The sequence below is a fragment of the Gekko japonicus genome, unplaced genomic scaffold (assembly GCF_001447785.1).
Source record: "Gekko japonicus isolate JY-2015 unplaced genomic scaffold, Gekko_japonicus_V1.1 scaffold1996, whole genome shotgun sequence".
In the NCBI taxonomy this organism is placed as follows: domain Eukaryota; kingdom Metazoa; phylum Chordata; class Lepidosauria; order Squamata; family Gekkonidae; genus Gekko; species Gekko japonicus.
In genome coordinates, this window is record NW_015160894.1 from 140,809 (window position 1) to 161,786 (window position 20,978).

Sequence of the window (20,978 nt, forward strand, 5' to 3'; positions counted from 1 at the left end):
GCCTATCTTCCGTCTCTGTAGCGTGGCTAATGCTTCGTGTGACCGCAGCCTCAGTTATTACAGACCTAGTTTTAATGGGGAGAGGCTCAGCATTACAGCATGAAAAAAGTCGCAGGTTCAGTCCCCAGCTTCTCCAGTTCAAAGGACCAGGTAAGGTAAAAAGACCTCCACCTGGGACCCTGGAGAGCCGCTGCTAGTCAGAACAGACAACAGTGATCCAGATAGACCTAGGAGCCAACTCAGCATAAGACAGCTTCATTCACATGCTTTAATGTAAAGAGGAACTGAGTAGAAGATTTTTACTGTCATGGAGTGATATTCTGATAAATGCATGCCAGTCTCACTAAATGTTTCTCCATTTCCTTCACATCGCAGTGTCCCTGGAAGAAACGTGGAACAAAGGTAATTGTCTTCTAGGACAGCTGGGAAACTTTGGATGGGGTATTCTACAGCAGCTCTTCCTTCAAGGACCTGATCAGGCAGAAAACAGTTGTGTGGGGTGTTTTGTTCCCACATCTAAACCATAAGCAGTAGTGGCACTGACTAAGGTAGAAAACCAACGTTAGGATGATCAGCGATGGGGGAGGAGGATGGAGTGTTAACTGTGACCAAAAGTGTGAGCTATGAAGTTCCCCAGAACAAATTGTATATCCCCAGCTGACTCGCTAAGTGCCTTAATACAGCTGGATTCTATTGAGGTTAACGGGTGTGGTCAGTCCACTCACCATTACTTAGCAGCAGGGGTCGTTTGGGGCCGGAGCGCACCAGAGCACCACTCCGGCAGCCCAGAAGCGGGCACAAATGGCAGTGGCAGCAAGCCCCGCTCCCAGCTCCCCGCCCCCAAGCTGCTCCTGTCTAGAGTCGCACAGCAGCAGCAGCGCGATCTCTCAATTGTATTCTATGGCCCCATAGAATAGAATGGAGAGATCGCGCCACTGCCATGGCGTGACTCTAGAGAGAAGGGATTTAAACTTTAAACCCCTTCTCTCTTCGCTTCCCTCCCCCCAGCCTTCCTTGGCAGTCCGGCTGGGGGAGCAAAAGGGGGGGGCATCTTCAAAAGCCTCCCCTTCCCCAGCCTGCCTGCCAAGGTGGGCTGGGGGGGGGGGGGGGGAGGGGAGAGAGAAGGGGTTTAAAGTTTAAACCCCTTCCCAGCTGGGGAAGGGAAGGGGAGGCTTTTGAAGATGCCTCCCCCCCCCCTTTTACTTCCCCCTCTGACATCACTTCTGGTGATGTCAGGGGGCTTGGCATATGCTAATGGGTTATGCTGATAGCTTATCAGGTATGCCAATGAGCTCCTGCAGCTCTTTTTCTACGAAATTACCCCTGGTTAGCAGAGTGCTACAGAGAGCCACGCTGCAAGTTCAGAAGAGAAATACTTCACTCTTTGATTTGAGAAGTACACTTTGGATAGGAAAGCGCAGAGATTGATAGATTACTAACTTACTAGCTAAAGGATGGAGTCGGATGGCGAGAGGCCCATCTGCCTCATGGTGCCAAGAGAGGACTGCGTGTCCCTCTCTTGGTGTGTGCAGGTAGAGAGGAAGTCTTCATTCAGAGTGAGTGAGAAGCAGGAAAAGGGAAGTTGATCCCTGAGAACACAATCTGCGTTTCAAAGAGGTCAGTGGCAGAAGAGTAGATACAGGAAGAAAGGTCAGTGTGCCTGTCTCGCCATCTAGTCTCTCTTGCCACTCAGTCTGGAGGTCTGAGACAGGGGGACATCACATCTGAAACTTCCAACAAGATTTAAGTCCATAGCTCCTTGGAGACCAACAAGGTTTTTGGGGTCTGAGCCTTTGAGAGTCAAAGCTCCCTTTGTCAGATGCCATCTCCTGTGGCCCAGGTTGAGAAATTCGAGAGACCAGTGGCGCCAGCTGGAAACCTCTGTATGAGAATAAATAGTGCGCCCTGTTTTGTGTTGTTTTAAATTGTCTTATTGTCTCTATGTCTGGAATTTCTGATGTGTTTCCGATACTGTGTTGTGATGCACCCTGAGCCCGCTTGCGAGGAGGGCAGAATACAAATTTGAAAAATTGATAAATAAATAAATAAAGGAGCTCTGACTCTCAAAAGCGCATAGCCCCCAAATCTACCTGGTCTCTAAGGTGCTACTGGGTTTGAATCTAGCTCTTCTGCTGCAGACCAACACGGCGACCCGCTGAATTTACTAATTGCCTTAAGCAATCCACCATCCAGGATTTTAGAAAGGAGGTATCTAAATACCATTTTTCTTAATCTCTCGCTCATGCGCGCCACTACAATATGAAGGTAACAACTTTGGTTTACAGCCGAAGACCAGATTAACAGGCTAGTGTAATGATACCATTAGCAGTGGATTTTATCGTCTCCAGTTAGCTCTTTCGTGATCCCTTGCACTGTAGCTGCTGCTTCGAATCCTGCTGGGACACTGCCTTAAGGTAGTGATAGACTCTACCATTAAGGGTGAGGTCGGGGTTCAGAAGTAGAGCAGAGACTTCCTGTAAAGAAGCTTCCAAGTTCAGTCTTTGGCATTTTCTGTTGAAGAATCTCAGTTAACCTGAAGAATTGCTAAAAATCACCTTGACCTGGATGGCTAAGCATCATATCTAAGAAGCTAAGCAGGGTTGGCCCTGGTTAGTACTTGGATGGGAGGCCACCAAAGAAGACCAGGGTTGCTGGACAGAGGCAGGCAATGGAAAACCACTTGTGTTCATCTCTTTTCTTGAAAACTCTTCTGGGTTGACAGAACCAGACACCCTACAACCAGTTTTTGCACCTTGCTGGCACTTTCCATTCCCGCCCCCATAATAGTCTACAGTGCTCAGCTTGAGGGACCAAAAATCTGGTGTTACAAAGAAGCCATATGTTGATGTCATGTAAATAAACCTTTTTCAGTTCTATAAAGCACTATATACATTCTTGATGTAACTACTGAAGGATTATTTGGATTAGTAGAGTGCTCAAGGCACATAACGCAGCAGAAGCTACCTAATATGAATCCTTTATTGTAAGGAACTCCATTCTAGACAGGAGAGAGATAGGATTGTAATCTAACTAGCTAGGATGGATAGAGATACAGGAAGCATGTTCTGCACTCATGGTGCCAAGATGGAGATAAGAAACATAGTATGGAGAGAAGGTGTCATACCAGAAGGATTGCCTGAGAGTAGGAATCTACACATCAAAGGGATAGTATCAGAGAATAAAGGAAAGGCTGATCAGTGTCCTGGCCCTATCTCTCTGACTCTTATAGACCCCATCTGAAGTCTGAAGCTAAGAGACAGCGCAAAGTCCTTCAAGTTCCAACAACTACAACCCTCTCATTGTGTTAGGATGTGGACTTTTGTACACATTCTCTCCCATGTAATTTGGTGACTGTGATTTTTATGGAAAAGCTGGTATTTAAAATGTCTTCCTTTGTGGGGATCAAGTACTTTCAGCCAGTGCCTTCACTATGTCTCCATACCTATCCCTTTTGTAGAGCATAACTTTTCCTGGCCATCCAGAAAGGACATTGTGGGAGTCACTTCCCAGCATCTAATACTGATATTTTCCCTGATACCCACCTGCCATCACCTTTCTTATTCTCTCCCTCTCTTTGTGCTGCAGCTAAAGTGACTTTGGATCCAGACACGGCACATCCCCATCTCAGGCTTTCTAAGGATCAAAAGAGTGTGAAGTGGGACAGCAGAGACCAGTTCCTGCCTAACGACGCTGAGAGATTTGACAAGGAGCCCTGTGTACTGGGCCATGAAAGATTCACTTCAGGAAGACATTGGTGGGAAGTGGAGGTGGAGCTAGAGAGAGGGAGATGGGAAGAGTGGGCTGTAGGGGTCGCCAGAGAGTCTGTCATGAGGAAAGGGCTTTCCAACTTTAGTCCTGAGGAGGGAATCTGGGCTGTGGGGAAGCCGTTCAATGATGCATTCTCGCCTTTTCAACTCTTAGCTTTTACTTCCCCTGGGCTTACCCCTGTCATCTTACACAGTTATTTCAAAAAGATCCGTGTGTCCTTGGATTGTGAAGCGGGTGATGTGAAATTTTTTGATGCAGATTCAGGCAACTTGATATTCGCTTTCCCTTCAACCTCATTCTCGGGAGAGGCGATCCGCCCCTTTTTCTGGGCAAATTGTGGACTCAGGCTGCTCTAGTAAATCTTGAGGAGAATTCCCCTCTGCTCACTTCAGGTATCTCAACCGGAGGATTACATTGAACACCTTCACCTTCTCCATGGGTATTAGAAAAACAGGCAATGGGCCATGTTATGTATGTGGACCACCACCAGGGGTCCGCGGCTACAGTCAAGAGCTTAGCTCCTCTAGACAATAGGAACCTAGGATCCTAGTTCCCCCAGCATGAACCAATAGCAACTTTGGCGGGAAATTCAAACCCTCCAACGGGACTGTGGGTGTGTATATAGTTGGCCTTGCAGGGCCGTTTTGTAGTTCCTGTGTGAAGTACAATAAACATGTGCAAACGCATGTCATTGTCCGAGTCCTCCATGCGGCGAACCCAGTACTTTACAGGACATAATTATTATTTTTAATATTCTTTATTGAATTTTTTATGAAATATTCCAGTCAGACATCATCTGTATATACTTTTCAATAAGAGGTACAAACTTGAATGCAATAATATAAAACCAACACCATAATCTGCCATCAACAACTTCATACACCTTGAAGAAAAGACAATCTTAACAAACTATATAAGCTATTGATTTTAAAAAAACCAGTATCTCTATTTTCAGTTATACAGCATTGTCTTGTACTTTGCTTCAGTAATCATCTCCCACTCAAATTTGTTAATTGTTATTTTTCCATTTTTTTGATTTGCGGTATTATATATTGAAATTTTTTCTATCATAAATAAATCCCAAACTTTATGTATCCATTGGTTCATGGTAGGGGATTTCTTATTTTTCCAGTTTTTTGTTATTGTTATTTTGGCTGCTGTTATCAAAATTTAATAGTTATAAAGTCTAGAGTTTTCAGATTTTCATTGCCTGTCAATTTACTATCTAGATCACAAGAGTGATAAAAGTAAATTGAATCAATGTAAAAACTAAAAACTGGCAGCTATAAATGATCCCGTTCGGTGCAGTGCTTTGAAATAGGCATGTCCTCAAAAAAGTTTACAAGAAAGTGGGCGGAAATGGGTTTCTCACCATTCCATCTGTTGATTTTTTCCTGTCAGGAAGCATTTAAACACAGAAGGAGGGAAATGATATGAACTAAGGGGAAAAAACAGATTAATCTGTGTTGATAGTATGATTAACCCTGTTAAAGTGCACTTTAAACATGAGTTCCTATTTATTTCTGCCACTCAGGCTGTGATCACAAACACTAAATAATGCACTTTCAATCCACTTGCAATCTGTGTTCCCTCTAAGCTGACTTAATGTGAGCTAGCTCACAGTTTTTTAACCTCTGGCTCACACATTTTTGCCTTAGCTCAGGAAGGAGGGCTCCAGAGCAAACTAATTTATGCAGTAGCCAAATCGCTTGCTCACAACCTTAATGCCAGTAGCTCACGAAGTAGAGTTTTTGCTCACAAGACTCCATACCTTAGAGGGAACATTGCTTGCAATGTACTTTCTAACTGGATTTTGCCAGTTCACACAGTAAGATCCATTTGGAAAGATCACTGAAAGTGAATTGAAAGTTCATTATTTAGTGTGTGTGATCACAGCCTCATTCCCTGAACATAGATTTTAATTCTGTTACTGAGAACAGAGATCAGCAACGTTGCTGAGCCCGTGAGCTCTCTTTGAATTCGTATAACAGATGTTGGGTGCAATGGCTGCCATGGGGGGGGGGGGGCTAACCACAAAATACTTAGAGGCTCCAAGCCAAGCATCCTCCTATGGTGGAAGTGGCTATTTCTGAATGGGTGCTGCCTTCAGACAGAAAAGGGGATGCTGCCTTGTCTTTTCTGAAGCACCTCCAGCTTCTACAAGGGGGAGAAAGGAAAATTAGCTATTTGAGGGAAAGATGCTTTGGGGGAAAGGAAGTGGGCACCAGGAAACTGCACCCATGGATAGCAAGTTTGGGATCACCGTCATAGCTTATCAGGGGTGGCCAGACTGCAGCTCAGAAGATGCATGTGGCTCTTTCACACAGCCTAATTTAATGTTAAAAAATGAATCTGCATATTTTTCAGTAAAAATGTGGCTGAGTTCAGACTGGCAGTTTGCCCCGATATAGGCACGAGCCAGAAACGTTTCACAAACAGGTCGAAGGGACCGTTCACTCAGGCACATCTATCAGGGGTTCCCCAGCCGTACTCAACCCGTCTTGTAACACTTCCCTCACGAGTTTAAAAGATACCAGGTGAAAGTGGTATCAAACCCTGGAGAGCGCATTTATCCCACTTCCCGGACACGTGAACACTGGAAGCCGCGATCTGGTAGGGATGCAGTTATGCACATGAGCACATAAGTGAACATAACTGGATTACCAAACAAAGCTGCTTACAGCCACACCTCCGCCAGGGGCGGGCCAACAGTGCAAATGCTTCCTTGCGCCTCCTCCCTGGTATGCTCCCACATCAGTTGGCGCAGTGTGACTAGGAAAACCTGGAACAGTTTGTGCTGGATCTTTTTGCCATGACTCCCTCACGCTTCAAATTGCCAGTCTGACCTCAGCCTGTGTGTGTAACATTTGTTCATGTCTTGCGGCTTTCAAACATCTGACATTCTGTGGTGGCTAAACAAATTTGGCCACCCCTGCCTTATATAACCCCCTCTTCCTCTCCAAGTGATATTCTAGGCCAGGCGTTTCTGTATTCCTGGATACCAGTTGATAGCAATCAAGGCAGGTGTTGCTTGTAGGAGCAGAAGACTGAATAAGGGCAGGGAGAAAAGGAACTGGCTAAGGGGGGGGGGGGCAAAGTAGGGATTCCACTAGAAAAGAAAAGAGGCTGTCCAAAGAGAACAATTTCCAAACAGATAAGAAGACATTCCAGGAACTGCTCTTGATTTATCTTTGTAATTATATTTAATTAGGGATTATATTTAATTAGGTATTTCTTTCAGAGCTGGTATACTTGAATGAAATAGGATTTATTAAAATAAAGTATAAATAAGAGGGTAGTACAATGTAACTAGTAATGTGTAAATAATGAACAATTGCTTGGTGTATCACACACAATCTTCTCCCTCACTGTCAAGGATCTTTGCATGTAACTTTGTAACACTTTTTTAATCTCAAGGTCATATACATTTACTGTTTCACTCTAGCCTGCTGCTTACAGGCTGTGTGTGAGTGCCAGGCACTTTATCAACTAATGCATCTTTCAAAATCTGGTCAAGAATGCCTCTCGCCTTTCTGTTCTGTACTCAGGGCACAGGGAAGGTTGCAGTGACAAGAAGAAGAAGAGAAGAGATTGGATTTATACCCTGCCCTTCACTACCCAAAGGTGTCTCTGAGTGGCTTACAAACTCCTTTCCCTTCCCCTCTCCACAACAGGCCCTGTGAGGTAGGTGAGGATGAGAGAGCTCTGACAGAAACTGCTCTTTTTTCAAGAACAGTTCTTATCAGAACTACGGCTTGCCCAAGGTCATCCAGCCAGGTGCAAGTGGAGGAGTGGGGAATGAAAACCAGTTCTCCCAGATTAGAGTCCTCGCACTTAACCACTACACCAAACTGGCTCCTTTCTCTGCTGCCGTTTGTCCATGCTTGGAAGAGCCAACCCCAAGTTGAAGGTTGCACAGAAGTCACACCCACCGCTTGCAACCCAGGGCAAACTTTCCCTTCAATGTATTCAGGATGGACCCGTCTCTCGCAAAAGAACCTCTTTTCCAAAACCTTTAGCACAGCCCCGCGCTCATCCTCCTGCTACAATCGAATGGAGCGACCCTTCAGACTCCGCTTTAAAGTGGTCAGGGGCGCAAACTGCGCCACAAGTACCTCGCCCACCGTGTAATGGGGCTGTGAGTCAGATAGCTGCGGTGTAAAAGAAAGCGCATCCCAAGCCTTCCACAGTCTAAAAGGCTGCGGTGAAACTTTCATTCCCACCCCACAAGTTAACACAGGCTGCGGTCACACGGAGCATTAGGCACGCACGCTAGCGAGACGGAAGATAGGCGGATTTTCCGGTGCGATCTCACCGCCACATCTGGGAAGCGTAGAGCTCCCGTGGCTCACCCTAGGCTTCACTCCATGGCTGTAAAAACTGCAGGGCACGGGGGCCTCTGATCGGATTTCCGGTGGTAGTTTCGGCACCCCCCATGTCCCCTCGCAGAAAGGTTTTTTTCCCCCAAGTCTCCACGGATGCGCACAAGCACCCAACGGAGCATGCACACACTTTAGTTTTAAAAAACCCCACAACCCCGTTTGCCCTGCGGCCCGCTTCTTTGCATCGCAGCAGGAGTGTCCTGTGATCGGCACCTCCTGCTCGCACAACCGCAGGTTATTTTGCCCCGGGCAAGCAGCCACGCTCCCCGCCCCCATTTTCCGGCCCGGGCCACAGTGCTCCAAATGGCTTTTTTCAATGGAATGGGGAGGGGGGGGACAAAGTCTTCCAAGACCAGTCTCTGGGTGCAGAACTGTCTGCATCCAAAACTTGCACTAACTCCAGGGAAATCCTCCACCCCCATCGGTTGCTTCCAATGAGCTGTATAACCTGCTCTGTTGGGTTTACCAGATTTCCTCCGGCCTCCTTCTAACGTTTTCCAGCCCTCTTCAGCCAGGAAACGGTTAGTGAAAGCATAATATTGCAAGGTTTCCCTTTCTAAGGCCCAATCTGCATCTAGCGGCTAAAAAAAGGTGCCGCTCAACACCACATTCAAATGGGGGGGGGGACACCATACTGACTGCAGAGTCACCCCTGGACAGCCATAAAACGGCCACAAATCTATGCTCCATAAAACCCAGAAATCAAACGAAGTGAAAGCGGCATGCAGTCTGGAGACTGCCATAAAATCCGACAACCGATCAAAGTGAAACTGGCATGCACGCAATGCAGACGGGATTTTCTGTTCCAACCTGGGTTTGGTAAAACAGCAGAACAAATGCTAAATGCATTTGGTTTCTTTTTCTGCGTGTTTAAACCGCTGCTCTGGAGCGCTGGGTTCCGTTCCAGGTTTTACACCGCCCCGCGTCGAGTTAATCTCCAAATTAACAAAAAGGCAGGTGGCGCCCCTCAAACTCCTCAACCCTTCAGCGACTCTTTCCTAAAAGGGGGGGGGGCGTTTTGTCCTAAAAGAATCGGAGCGCGGAGAGGGAGGATGACAAACAATCAATCAGCGAGGCGGCAAACAGACAAACGAAACTCTCCCTGAGACGTATTATGGAGGCCTCGTCGGGATCCGCCCTCGTCTTGGACCATTTCCAGACAAAACAGTGAAGTCAGAAACGAAACTAAAAGGCTTGCTGGGATGCTTCCGGGAGAGGCAGCGATGGCAGCGGGGAGTTGCCTGGCGGACCTCTGCAATGAGATGACCTGCCCCATCTGCCTGGAATACTTCAAGGAGCCGGTGATTCTAGACTGCGGGCACAATTTCTGCCATGCCTGCCTCACCCAGTGCTGGGGGGAGTCGGGCGCGGGCACTTCCTGCCCGCAGTGCCGAGAAACGGTTCCGCGCAGGAACTTCAAGCCCAACAGGCATCTCGCAAACGTGGTGGAAATAGCCCGGAAACTGCAGGAGGGGAATAGCGCAGAAGGGACGTGGGGTGTGTGCGAGAAGCACCAGGAGGCTTTGAAACTCTTCTGCAACGATGACCAAGCCCCCATCTGTGTGGTGTGCGACCGATCCAAAGAGCACAAGGCTCACGCCGTGGTCCCTGCCGAAGAAGCTGCCCAAGAATATAAGGTAGGAATGAAAGAGAAATTATTTTAATCTCTTTTTTGTGTGTGTGATGCTGAATGGATTCATTCTGGTAAGACTTTTTTATGGTGTACAAAAATGTATCAGAATAGGCCCCCCCCGCATCAAAGCAATGCCCCAGTAAAAAAGCCCCCCCTTTAAGTAAAAAAAAGCATTCTTGGAAACTGCCCACTCTCCCTTAAGGTTACCAACCTCCAGGAGAGGACTAGAGATTTCCCAGAATTAGAATGGACCTCCAGACTTCAAGACCAGTTCCCTGGAGAAAATGGCTGCTTTGGAGGGAGAACTCAGGCATTATATCCCACTGAGTTCACCCCCTTCCCCGAACCCTGCCCTCTTCACCCAAACCTCCAGGGATTTCCTATCCCAGAGTTGGCAGCTCCCCCCTTTTTAGTACTGGATTACAATCTGTGGTATGGAGAAGTTTGCATATGTTTGTATCTGCACACCAGGGGGAAATGTCTTGCCCTTTAACAGAGGCTTAATATGCGGAAAGGGGCAGCTGCAACTTTTCATGGCATCAAGCTAAATCACATCACCTGATAAATAATAGCCCATTAAACACTTATGAAAAGAACAGGACATTTTTCTCCAGCCGCATTGGCATCCCTAACCAGGATGGCAACCCATAGCCAACCCTAACAAGTATGTCATGTATCAAAAAGAGAAGGAAAGAGAAGAAGAGATTGGATTTATACTCCGCCCTTCACTACCCGAAGGAGTCTCAGAGTGGTTTACAATCCCTTCCCCTTCCCATAACATGCACCCTTGTAAGGTCACACCAGCAGCTGCCTGTGGAGGAGTGGGGGAATCAAACCCAGTTCTCCCAGATTAGAGTCAGCGCTCTTAACCATTACACCAAACTGACAATGGAGGGTCTGGCCACAAGTTAGTACTGAATATAGAGTACTCACAACAGCTGCTCAAAACTAAAAGTAGTTAACTAAAAGAAAATTGGAATCAGTCATTACTATTCAAAGATATTGTTTATAAACTTAGATCATCACACTAGCTGGAGCCATAAATTAGCCATCCTGCTTATTGAACACATGACTCAAGGCCTTACTGCATAACGCCCTGTTTCGTGATCAGTCCCCAAATTCTTTCAGGCAAATGTTACCTGGGAGTTGACAGTTGAAACTCAGATTCCCCTGTGTTTGGAGGCCCAATTTGGTGAGGGGATTTTCTGACCCTCATAAGAACATGGAGGGAAAATGGAAATTTTTGGAAAAATTGAAAAAAATGCTACATTGCATTTCTTTTTGTCTTTTCTAGATTGAAAGTCATTCTGTTACTTTAGGAACATAAAATATGACTATGGACATTTTTACTTGGCATGAAATTATCACAACTAGCATATTAAAAATATAGTGTATCCAAACAATTATCACAAACAGAATACCCAATATTTTATTCATCCTGTTAAAATAAAACGTTCCATAATCAATTTTTTTTTCTTTTCTTTTTTCAATTTTTCCAATTTTTCGGAAAAAAACAAAAAAGGCTTCAGGGAAAAAAGGGGGGGGATGGTTTTTTTCCGAATTTTCCCAGTTTTTTTCCGGGCCTTCACATCTCTAATTCTAGCTGCCCTTTTCTGCTCCTTTCCCAATGCTATAATATCCTTTTTGAGGTGTGGTGACCAGAACTGCGCACAGTACTCCAAATGAGGTTGCACCCTCGATTTATGCAGGGGCATCATGATACTGGCTGATCTGTTTTCAATTCCCTCCAATGCCCACAAGAATCTTCCTCATCCTCCCTTTGAAGCCGCACAGCTCCATCTGACATCAGAAAGGGGAACACCTGGAGTTTGGACCAAGATGACCTGACTTTACAGATGCCACTCTAGAGCTCAAAGCCAAGTTTCCCTAAAGGATACAGCAGCATGATGCGAGTTAAACGTTTACACGTGGCAGAGGGAAGCAGAAACATGAGGAGCCATGCTTTCTGACTGAACAACGAGGAAGGATGTAATAGTATATGGTGGTGGGAAGCTGACTTCTGGAGACACCCCCCCCCCCCCGAAAGGGTTTTCAAGGCAAGAGGTTTCTCCGAGGTGGTTTTTGCCATCGCCAGCCTCTAACCAGGGCCCACCCAAGTCAGGGCACCTATTAAAGATACCAAGCAGAGCCAACCCTGCTTAATTTCTGAGGCCTGACGAGATCACGCTGGCCTGGGCTACCCAGGTCAGGATCAATACTCCCTCTAAGCTGTGGAGACAATACTCCCTCTAAGCTGTGAGCAAAAATGCCACGCTGTGAGCCACTGGCACCAAAGCCGTGAGCGAGCGATTCGGCCACTGCACAAACAAGCCCGTCCTGGAGCTCATTGTGTTGCTTAGATTCCATTTTGCTTGGCGCCAGTCCCCTTCTTTACCCTCACTGCCCATGGCCATTGAATCCCACTGGATAGTGGTCTGTGTGATCTTATCAAGGAAAACACAGTGTTGATACCACAGACAACAACCATATCATGTAATACAGCTGATCAGTCCACCCTAGTTTCTTCACTTTTAGTGTCATTACATTCTGAATTCTTTCCAGGGCTCCGTTCCCAATTAAGTATGGCCACCAAATATTTAAATTACAATTGCAAGCTTTAAAATGTGTTTACAAAATCTGAGCGAGAAAAGCGGAGAAATGGTGAAATGAGTAAAATCACAGAAAAGGTAGAAGGGTTTTCCAGCAGCCATGGTTCATTAAGACTTTTATTATTTACTTATGTTTCATTTATGCCATGTATCGTCTTCCTTTCTCATAGGGACTCAAGGTAGATTATACATTGTGAGTCAGGACAGTCAACAAAATGGAACATTCCGTAACCCAATGCATTAGTATTTTAGAAGTCTGGAACCACCAGGAAGAATGGAAACATTGCACTAATATTCACATGACACATTAAGCGGTACAGAAATCACATAAATGGGATCCTCCTTACAGTAAACTATACACAGTATAGACCACAGTTCCCTAACCATTTATCCAAACAAGTTTGTAAAACCTTTTAGTACAGTACAACCCTATTAACCTGCTCAGAAAAGCCCTTTTGAATACTTAGTTTTGCACAGTTTGCGGAAAGCCAGGAGAGTGGTAGCTTTCTTGACTTCCTCGAGCAAACTGTTCCACAAGGCAGGATTGCTGACTGGTAATCCAACAGGCTCATCTCCTGCTAGAATGTTTTTTTATTTATTTTTTTGGCAGGGAAAAATTAAAATTCTGCTGAAGTCTCTGGAAAAAAAGAGAGAACAGTTCGTGGAGCTTCAAGAGCTGAGAAGCCAGGGATGTATGGTAGGTCATTAATTGCTTGGACTCAAGTGTTGGGGATGAACATTGGCTAGTAGATGCCAGTGACTACTGACTCTGCCCCCTCCCGCAATGTCTGTTGTGTGCATGTGTGTCTCTCCCCCCCCCTTCAGTTAGAAGAAGACAAGCAGAAGGTCAGGTCCTCCATTGGAAGGATGCATAAGATTCTTGAGGAAAAAGAGCATGAATGGCTGTCCCAGCTGGAAGAGATGGAGAAGACAAAGGAAGAAAATATCAAGCGGCTCTCTGAGGAGATTTCCCATCTCAGTCGCTTGATCACAGAAATGGAGGGGAAGTGCCAACAGCCATCACGTGAGTTCCTGCAGGTGAGAGGATGTTTCTGAAATTCTCCTTATCCAGATTTCTCTCCATATTTTAGGTGAGTTGCCTACTATTTTTTCTGACATGGAAATGATACATTGGGACTCCTCAGTTGTTCTTTATTTTATGTCTGTTTTGCATCAGTGTTAGGACAGAACAGGCACAAAAACCAAGGCAGACAGCGCAGCATCAACAATCCAGTCTGTAACACCAAAAGAGCTTACAATTAAGAAAACATGATCCTAGGAATAACATTCGGTTTTTACAGACATGGATGGGCAAAATAAGTATATTATAAGTGGGGACCAATGCTCCCTCTAAGCTGTGGAGTCTTGTGAGCAAAAATTCTACTTTGCGAGCTCCCGGCATTAAACTTGTGAGCGAGTGATTTGGCTGCTGCATAAATCAGTTTGCTCTGGAGCCCTCCTTCCTGAGCCGAGACAAAAATCTGTGAGCTGGAGACTAAAAAACTGTGAGCTAGCTCACACTAACTCAGCTTAGAGGGAACACTGGTGGGGACATATAAGAAACTTGCAGGAGCAGGAATCCCATTCTCCCCACCTTTGTTTCCTCTCTTTCTCCCCTACTTCTCTCTGGTCCTTTCCGCACTAGACCTTAAATTCTGGTTCAACCCTGTCCTCGAACTTACATTCTACGCTACACGTGAGTTCACCCCTGTAAGGGTATTTTTTGATCCCACATTACATTGAGGCCACCCCAGTTTCGCACCACACTTGTCCCAGGATGAACGGATGCTGTTAGAACCAGGAATAAATGCAAGGTATTGTGTCGCGAGTTGAACTCTGATAAAACCATGGATGAGATCCAAGTGCAGAAAGGACCTCAGTCTGTCTTTCTCCCTCCACCACCACTTTTCTTACTCTCTCTTCTCCATGCCTGTCACTTTCTCTTTCTGCCTCCCACCACATCGCTCTCTCTGCCCCCCCCATCACTCTCCTGGCCTCCCACCTGCTCCCCACACACACACAGCAGCAGTAGTGATGGTGGTGTTCCCAGCCACCCACCTGCTGTTCCCCACAGCAGCAGTGGCAGCAATGGCTCTCCAGGAATCACAAAGGATTCCCCTTAGGTTTGCCATCTCCAGGTTGGGGAATTCCTGGAGATTTGGGGGTGGAGCCTTAGGATGGTGAAGTTTGGGGAGGAAAGCAACCTCAGCAGGGTATAATACCATAAAGTCCATCTTCCAAAGCAGCCACTTTCTCCAGGGGAACTGATCACTGTCATCTGGAGATTTATAATTCCAGATGATCTCCAGCTCTCACCTGTAGGTTGGCAACACTAGCCCTCATGGAGAGAATGGCTGGTTTGGAGGGTAGAGTCTATGGCATTATATTTTTCTGAGGTCCCTCCCCTCCTCACCCTCCCCAGGCTTCACTCCTCAAAACTCCAGAAATTTACCAAACTGCAGCTGGCAATGCTATTGTTGGATCCCCAAGCATCGAGAATAAATCCACGTTTTAAAGAAAAGCAAAATTTATTTCAAAGCGTTGAAGACATACTCAAACACGTTCTTTGTTAGAACTGGGGATACACAGTTAGGTCAAGCATAATAAAGGAACTTCAAACAGATACAGATCCAATGAATATCTTTCCCGCTGGCGGGCTAAGGAAACGGTTGCGCGCCCAGTACATGAGAACCAGGCAGAACATCAGACAAAACACAGGTGCAGTAGTCCTGGGAAAATCAATAGGCAAGCATTACAGCATCTTCTCCCCCACACAACCTCCAGCAGTTATCTTTTGCATTCCAAAGCAGGAACAGGATGATAGAAGCCAAGCCGGGTGTAACAGGGAAAGGATATGTACACAGAGGTCACAGAAAACAGAATGGCAGCTTGCTGACAGCTATTCCTTTCCCTCCCAAAAGCCAACATAACTTTATCTGTCCCTCTATCTTCAGCTTTTCATCTCTTCCCCTCCACCCTGCAGCCTCTGGCTGGGAAAACTACAGTCTTCCTCCACAGTGGAGACCAAAGCAGCTTCTCCTTCTCCCCTCCCCAAACCCTGCTCTCCTCATACTCCACCACAAAATCTCCAGGAATTTTTCAACCTGGAGCTGGCAACCCAAGTCAGTCCTGGTCCCAGTGAATCTTCCCTCAAAGGCCAAAATAGGCCTGGAAAGGGCCCTACCCCTAATTTTTTACTCACAAAACCTCATCCTGGAATACTGTTGTTGCCTAGCAACAGCCACTGAGGGAATCTGTTTTTTTAAGATACAAGCGTTCCTTTTATCATTTTCAGATTTTTTTAAACTCAAGGTGTTTTTTGTTTTTTTTTAGATTTCATATTTTTTCTGTAAACCTGGGGCCCTTTCCAGTTTTGTAGAAAGGTCCAGCTCCACTCACCGGATTTAGGTATCCAAAGACTGGCCAACTTCACTATTAGAATTTAAAATAAAAGTCCAGTGTATGTAGCTGAGACCCTCTTCTCTCTTTCTTTTAGGACCTGAAAAGTACCTTGAATAGGTATGTGGCTGTCTCTATTTCCTCTTTCTGTTTTATCAAATGTGGGAAATTTTGTAGGGGTGGGAAACATGTTTGGGCAAAATAACATATCTTTTTCTGATGAATAATATATAAATTAGTATTGGAAATTTACATTTTTTACAGCTGAACAGAGGAATGTACAATACAATTGAATACAAGTCTGTAGGGATGATATGACAGGTCCTGAAATTATATTTCATATGCCACATGGGAATATTCTTACGATTAGATTTTGGGATGAGGATTATTATTTTTTTACCCCAACCATTTCACCCAATTGTATATTATCAGAGACTGGGTACTTTCCTTAGAAAAGTGTGAACAAACGTGCCTTCTATTCAGTCAGGTCACTTGTATCCCACTCCCCCCAATACATTTCTTTCCGTCCACTTCTTAGCACCAAGAAATCTGTAGACACAAAGAGGGGCAATTCCCACTGATTTCTCTTTGTAGAAGACCTTTGATTTGTAGAAGACCTTTGATACGCCCCCCCCCAAAAACCCTATTCTGGGGGGGGGGGTCCCCCATCCCCCAGGAGCAGCATTTTGATGGCTGTTTTGAGCTATGGCAGGAGGGGGAAATCTCTCAAGTTTACATAAATTCTAGGTGGAATCCAAGCAAATCTTTGTCCCCCAATCTTTTTTTCTAGAATAGAGCTGAGCTGAACTTTTTTCAGGTTCAGATTTTATTGTGAAAGATACCATGTTAGGAAATGCAATGGTGGGTTTTTCCCCCCACTAGAATAAAGAGAGGTGGTGGGTAGAACATGGTATTATGTGGAAAGCTCCCCTTAAAAATGTTTTCTTTTGATCCCGTCCTTCTTCCAAGGAACACAGGGTGGCATATGTGGTTCTCCATCCCCCTTGCATTACCATCGTAACAGTACTTTGCGGTAGGTTAGGATAAGTGGTACTGAGTTTTGTGGCCACCTTTGATCTTTCCCAGCATCAGGGTTTTCTCCAGTGAGTGCTCCCTTCTCATTTGGTGGCCAAAGTATTTGAGCTTCAGCTTCAGTATCTGGCCTTCCAGGGAACAGTCAGGGTTGATTTCCTTTAGGATTGACTGATTTGATCTCCATGCAGTCCAAGGGACTCTCAAGAGTCTTCTCCAGCACCATAATTCGAAAGCATCTATTCTTTGGTGCTCGGCCTTCCTTATAGTCCAACTCTCACAGCCATACATGACTACTGGGAATACCATTGCTTTGACCATATGGACTTTTGTTGGCAGGGTGATGTCTCTACTTTTTATTATGCTGTCTAGGTTTGCCATCGCTTTCCTCCCAAGCAGCAGGCGCTTTTTAATTTCATAGCTACAGTCACTGTTTGCAGTGGTATCCCAGGAACGTGAAGTCTGTCACTGCTTCCACAACTTCCCCTTCTATTTGCCAAGGAGTGATGGGGCCAGATACCATGACCTTAGTTTTTTTTTCCTTTATGTTGACTTTCAAGCCAGCTTTTGCACTCTTCTCTTTCAGTCTTAGCAAGAGGCTCTTTAGGTCTTCTTCACTTTCTGCCCTTAGAGTGGTATCATCTTCATATCTGAGGTTGTTGATGTTTTTCTTGGCAATTTTAATTCCAGCTTGTGATTCATCCAAGCCGACATTTCACATTATGTACTCTGCATATAAATTAAATAACAGGGTGACAATATACATTCCCTTATATACATTCCCTTATAGGTATAAGAAAGAACAAGTGGAGAATGCAGTGGGCCTTTTTACCTGGTTGGAGTGGAGACTCAAAACTTGCTCACAGAAGTGTTCTGCTCTAGGAAAGGCGGTAGAAAAATGTGCAGGTATTGGGAACAATAAACTCTAAAAATGTGGGTGTGTGACTGCAGAGAAGCTTTTATTTAGCTAGTTTACACCATTTATACCCCATCTCTGTCCCCAGTGGGAACTAAAGTAGCTTACAGTGTTCTCCGCCATTTTATCCTCACAGCAACCCTGTGAGGTAGATTGGGCTGAGAATGTTTGACTGGTCCAAGGTCACCCGGTGAGCTTCCATGGCAGAGTAGGGATGAGAACCTGGTTCTGCCATATTCTTGTCTCTCTAATCACTATGCAACACTGGCTGAAGTGTTTCTGGACCATACAGATTAAAACATTTTAGCTTGGGTAGTAAAGCTCATTCTGTGGTGCTAATTCTGAACTGAACAATTACTGCCTGATGGCCAACATTCCATTTTTGAGCAAGGTGCTCGAATGGGTGGTGATAATGTAACTTTTGGGGGTCTTGGAGGAGATGGATTATCTAGACCCATTTCAGTCTGGATTTAGGCCTGAGTTGGAGACAGAATGAGCCTTTATCTCCTGGCAGGAGAGTGACAGAGGGAGTGAGTCCCTGATGATTCTCCTGGACCCCTCTGTGGTGTTCAATGCCCTTCTAGAGAGGCTGGTTGTGGGGGGGAGGGGGCACCATGCATTGGTGGTTCCACACTTACTTCACTGGCTGATTCCAGAAAGTGGTGCTGCAAAACTGCTGCTTGGCCCCGTGGGATTTCTCTTATGGGGTCCTGCAAGGTTCATTCTTTTCCCCTCATGCTGTTTAATATCTGCATGAAACCACTGAGAAATGTCATCGGGATTTGGTGCTGCTACTGATATGCGAATGACACCCAGCTCTGTTTCTCCTTAACAGTTAAGTCAGGTGGGTCAGTGGCAGTCCTAAAGAGGTGCCTGGAGGAGGTAATGGGATGGATGAGGGCCAGTAAACTGAAGCTCAGTCCAGGCAAGACAGAGGTGCTGCTAGTCAGTAACAAAGCTGCTCCGGGATTGCATAGTCTGCCTGTCCTTCAGGGGTGCACTCCCTCTGAAGGCTGTATCTTGGGGGTACTGCTGGATCTCAGCCTGGATACATGTAGGAGCGTATTTTGCTGCCCAAATCTTGGTTGTTGTATTTGGGATGGGCAGAAGAACACAAATATCACCAGTATTATGTAGTGGACAGAATGTAGCATTAGGATAGAATGTAGAGTTAAGCTTCCTACATGTATCCATCCATGCATTAATTGCATATCTCCATTCGCATCAAAGCTATCTTGGAAAATGGTTCAAAGCTCTGCTCGGTTATGAAGTTCACAGGGGTAGCCTTAGGCCAACATCCTTCTCTTAGCTTAACATATCTCAGTAGGATTGTTCTAAGTATTATATCATAGGTGGGAAGACACCTTTCTTTTGAGCTCTATATAATTACAATCCAAGAGGGCAGCCGATACTCTAGTAAAGAACGGTCTTCGGATGTGCCCTGTAATGGAGCTGAAGGTTGGCAACGGGCAGCCTATGCAGTGTTAATTAGATACATTACAGTTATTTAAGAATGATCAGTCAACTGCACCAGTAATGATCATAGAATCATAGAATGTTAGAGTTGGAAGGGACCTTGCAGGTCATCTAGTCCAACCCCCTGCACTCTGCAGGAGCATAGCCGAAAGACAGAGGTGTGGACCAAGGCATGGAAACCTATTGTGACTGCACAGGAGGGGGGAGGGGAGTCTCCGGGGCATTTTGGCTTGTGACCTGGTGCCACCAAGCCCTTTGTTCATAGGAGATGCTGCAGTAAAATCAATAAAATCCAAAACTTAAGAAAAATCTACATTATACAGCATGGTTTTTATTGGTATGCTTAATGGGCTGTATGTTGTTTAACTTTTTAAAAATCGTGAAGTGACACATTGCTTGTATGTATGATCGTCTAAGCAAATTGTATCACCTTTTCTTCCCCCTTACAGAATCTTTGGAAGAAGCCCTGAAGAAAGGTAGTCATGTGGGAATGAATGAGAGGGTTAACTTTTTGATGGGAGGTGGTGCTTGGGTCTTGAGGTCGCACCCCAGGTTCCCAAGTCCTAATTTAAATGCTGATCTGAATGAGCAGTTTCATGTCTTTGTCTGTGGTGTGTGGTATGGTGTGGTGTTTTTCACTTTAACTAACTATCTGCTTACATGAGAGGAGTCTGAATAAATTTGTCACCCTTCCTTCCTTGTAACAGAACGTTTGGAGGTTCTGGATCAAGCATTAAACAAAGGTAAGTTGCTGGGGATGAAAGAGAAGAGCAGTTTGGATGGGAGGTGGTTTATGAGACAGGACCAAGCAGTGGGGGATAACTCTGGGGATGCAAATCCCCCCCCCCCCTAATTCATTCATTCTCATTCAATATAGTCTTCATTTTAGTGCTCTTCGTAATGAGGGGCTTAATTTGAAACCATTTTTAAAGAGTGAATTGACACATTACAGTGCGTTATGACTAAATTTCTCACGTTTTTCTCCAAATCACAGGATCGCTGAAACGAATGCTACACAGAGGTAAGCTTCCTGTCAGGAACTAACGGAGATGGGACACTGTAGATGTCAGCAGCCCCTTGGTCAAATATTTGAGCACTATGTTAGGTAGATTGTTCAATCCTTCCCTCTGGAGAAATAAACTAACTCCCCCCCCCTTCCCTCAAGCAATAGAGGGGATGGGTAAAATAATCCATAGTCACTAAGGGGTGAACAGTCTGGTTAAAATTGCTCCTCAACATCCAACATCCATCTCCTTCTTTGGGGGTTTTCAAACAGAGGCTAGATGGCCATTGGACAGTAATGTGGATTCTGTGAACTTAGGCAGATCATGAGAGGGAGGGCAGGAAGGGGTCACCTCAGTGCTTAGTTCTCGTGGCCCTTTCTTACACCCCCAGGGAAATGCTGATTGCCACTTCGGGGTCAGGAAGCAATTTTTCTCCAGGCCAGTTTGTCTAGAGATCCTGGAGGTTGTTTTTGTTCTTTGCCATCTTCTGGGCATGGAACAGGGGTTACTAGGGGTGTATGGGGGGGGAGGTATTTGTGAATTTCCTGCATTGTACAGAGGGTTGGACTAGATGATCCTGGAGGTCCCTTCCAACTATATGATTTTGTGATTCTAGCCATGTGTGCCTAGGTATTTTTAAAATTACAATTATTATTGTTGTCACTGTCAGATATTTGACTGGTTGATGGTGTTCTGCAATTCAAGATCTAGCCAAGTTCTTGGGAGTTGTGGTTGTATTTTTGCAGGATTCTTGCTCTT

General features: G+C 45.4%; 2 protein-coding genes across 2 annotated transcripts in view; both read left to right on the forward strand.

Moving 5' to 3' along the window:
* Nucleotides 1-9,321, forward strand: part of LOC107120875 (zinc finger protein RFP-like) — a 25,196-nt gene extending 15,875 nt beyond the window's left edge. The window contains exons 7-9 of the mRNA XM_015423641.1: nucleotides 376-402; nucleotides 3,586-3,716; nucleotides 9,181-9,321. Coding sequence (XP_015279127.1) covers nucleotides 376-402; nucleotides 3,586-3,716; nucleotides 9,181-9,321 — 299 coding nt within the window. The remainder of the gene's footprint in view (nucleotides 1-375; nucleotides 403-3,585; nucleotides 3,717-9,180) is intronic.
* Nucleotides 9,322-9,364: 43 nt separating this feature from the next.
* The window catches only part of LOC107120907 (zinc finger protein RFP-like), a 12,701-nt gene continuing 1,087 nt past the window's right edge, over nucleotides 9,365-20,978 (forward strand). The window contains exons 1-8 of the mRNA XM_015423675.1: nucleotides 9,365-9,787; nucleotides 13,003-13,089; nucleotides 13,218-13,430; nucleotides 15,889-15,911; nucleotides 17,614-17,729; nucleotides 19,665-19,691; nucleotides 19,923-19,958; nucleotides 20,210-20,236. Coding sequence (XP_015279161.1) covers nucleotides 9,374-9,787; nucleotides 13,003-13,089; nucleotides 13,218-13,430; nucleotides 15,889-15,911; nucleotides 17,614-17,729; nucleotides 19,665-19,691; nucleotides 19,923-19,958; nucleotides 20,210-20,236 — 943 coding nt within the window. The 5' untranslated portion in view covers nucleotides 9,365-9,373. The remainder of the gene's footprint in view (nucleotides 9,788-13,002; nucleotides 13,090-13,217; nucleotides 13,431-15,888; nucleotides 15,912-17,613; nucleotides 17,730-19,664; nucleotides 19,692-19,922; nucleotides 19,959-20,209; nucleotides 20,237-20,978) is intronic.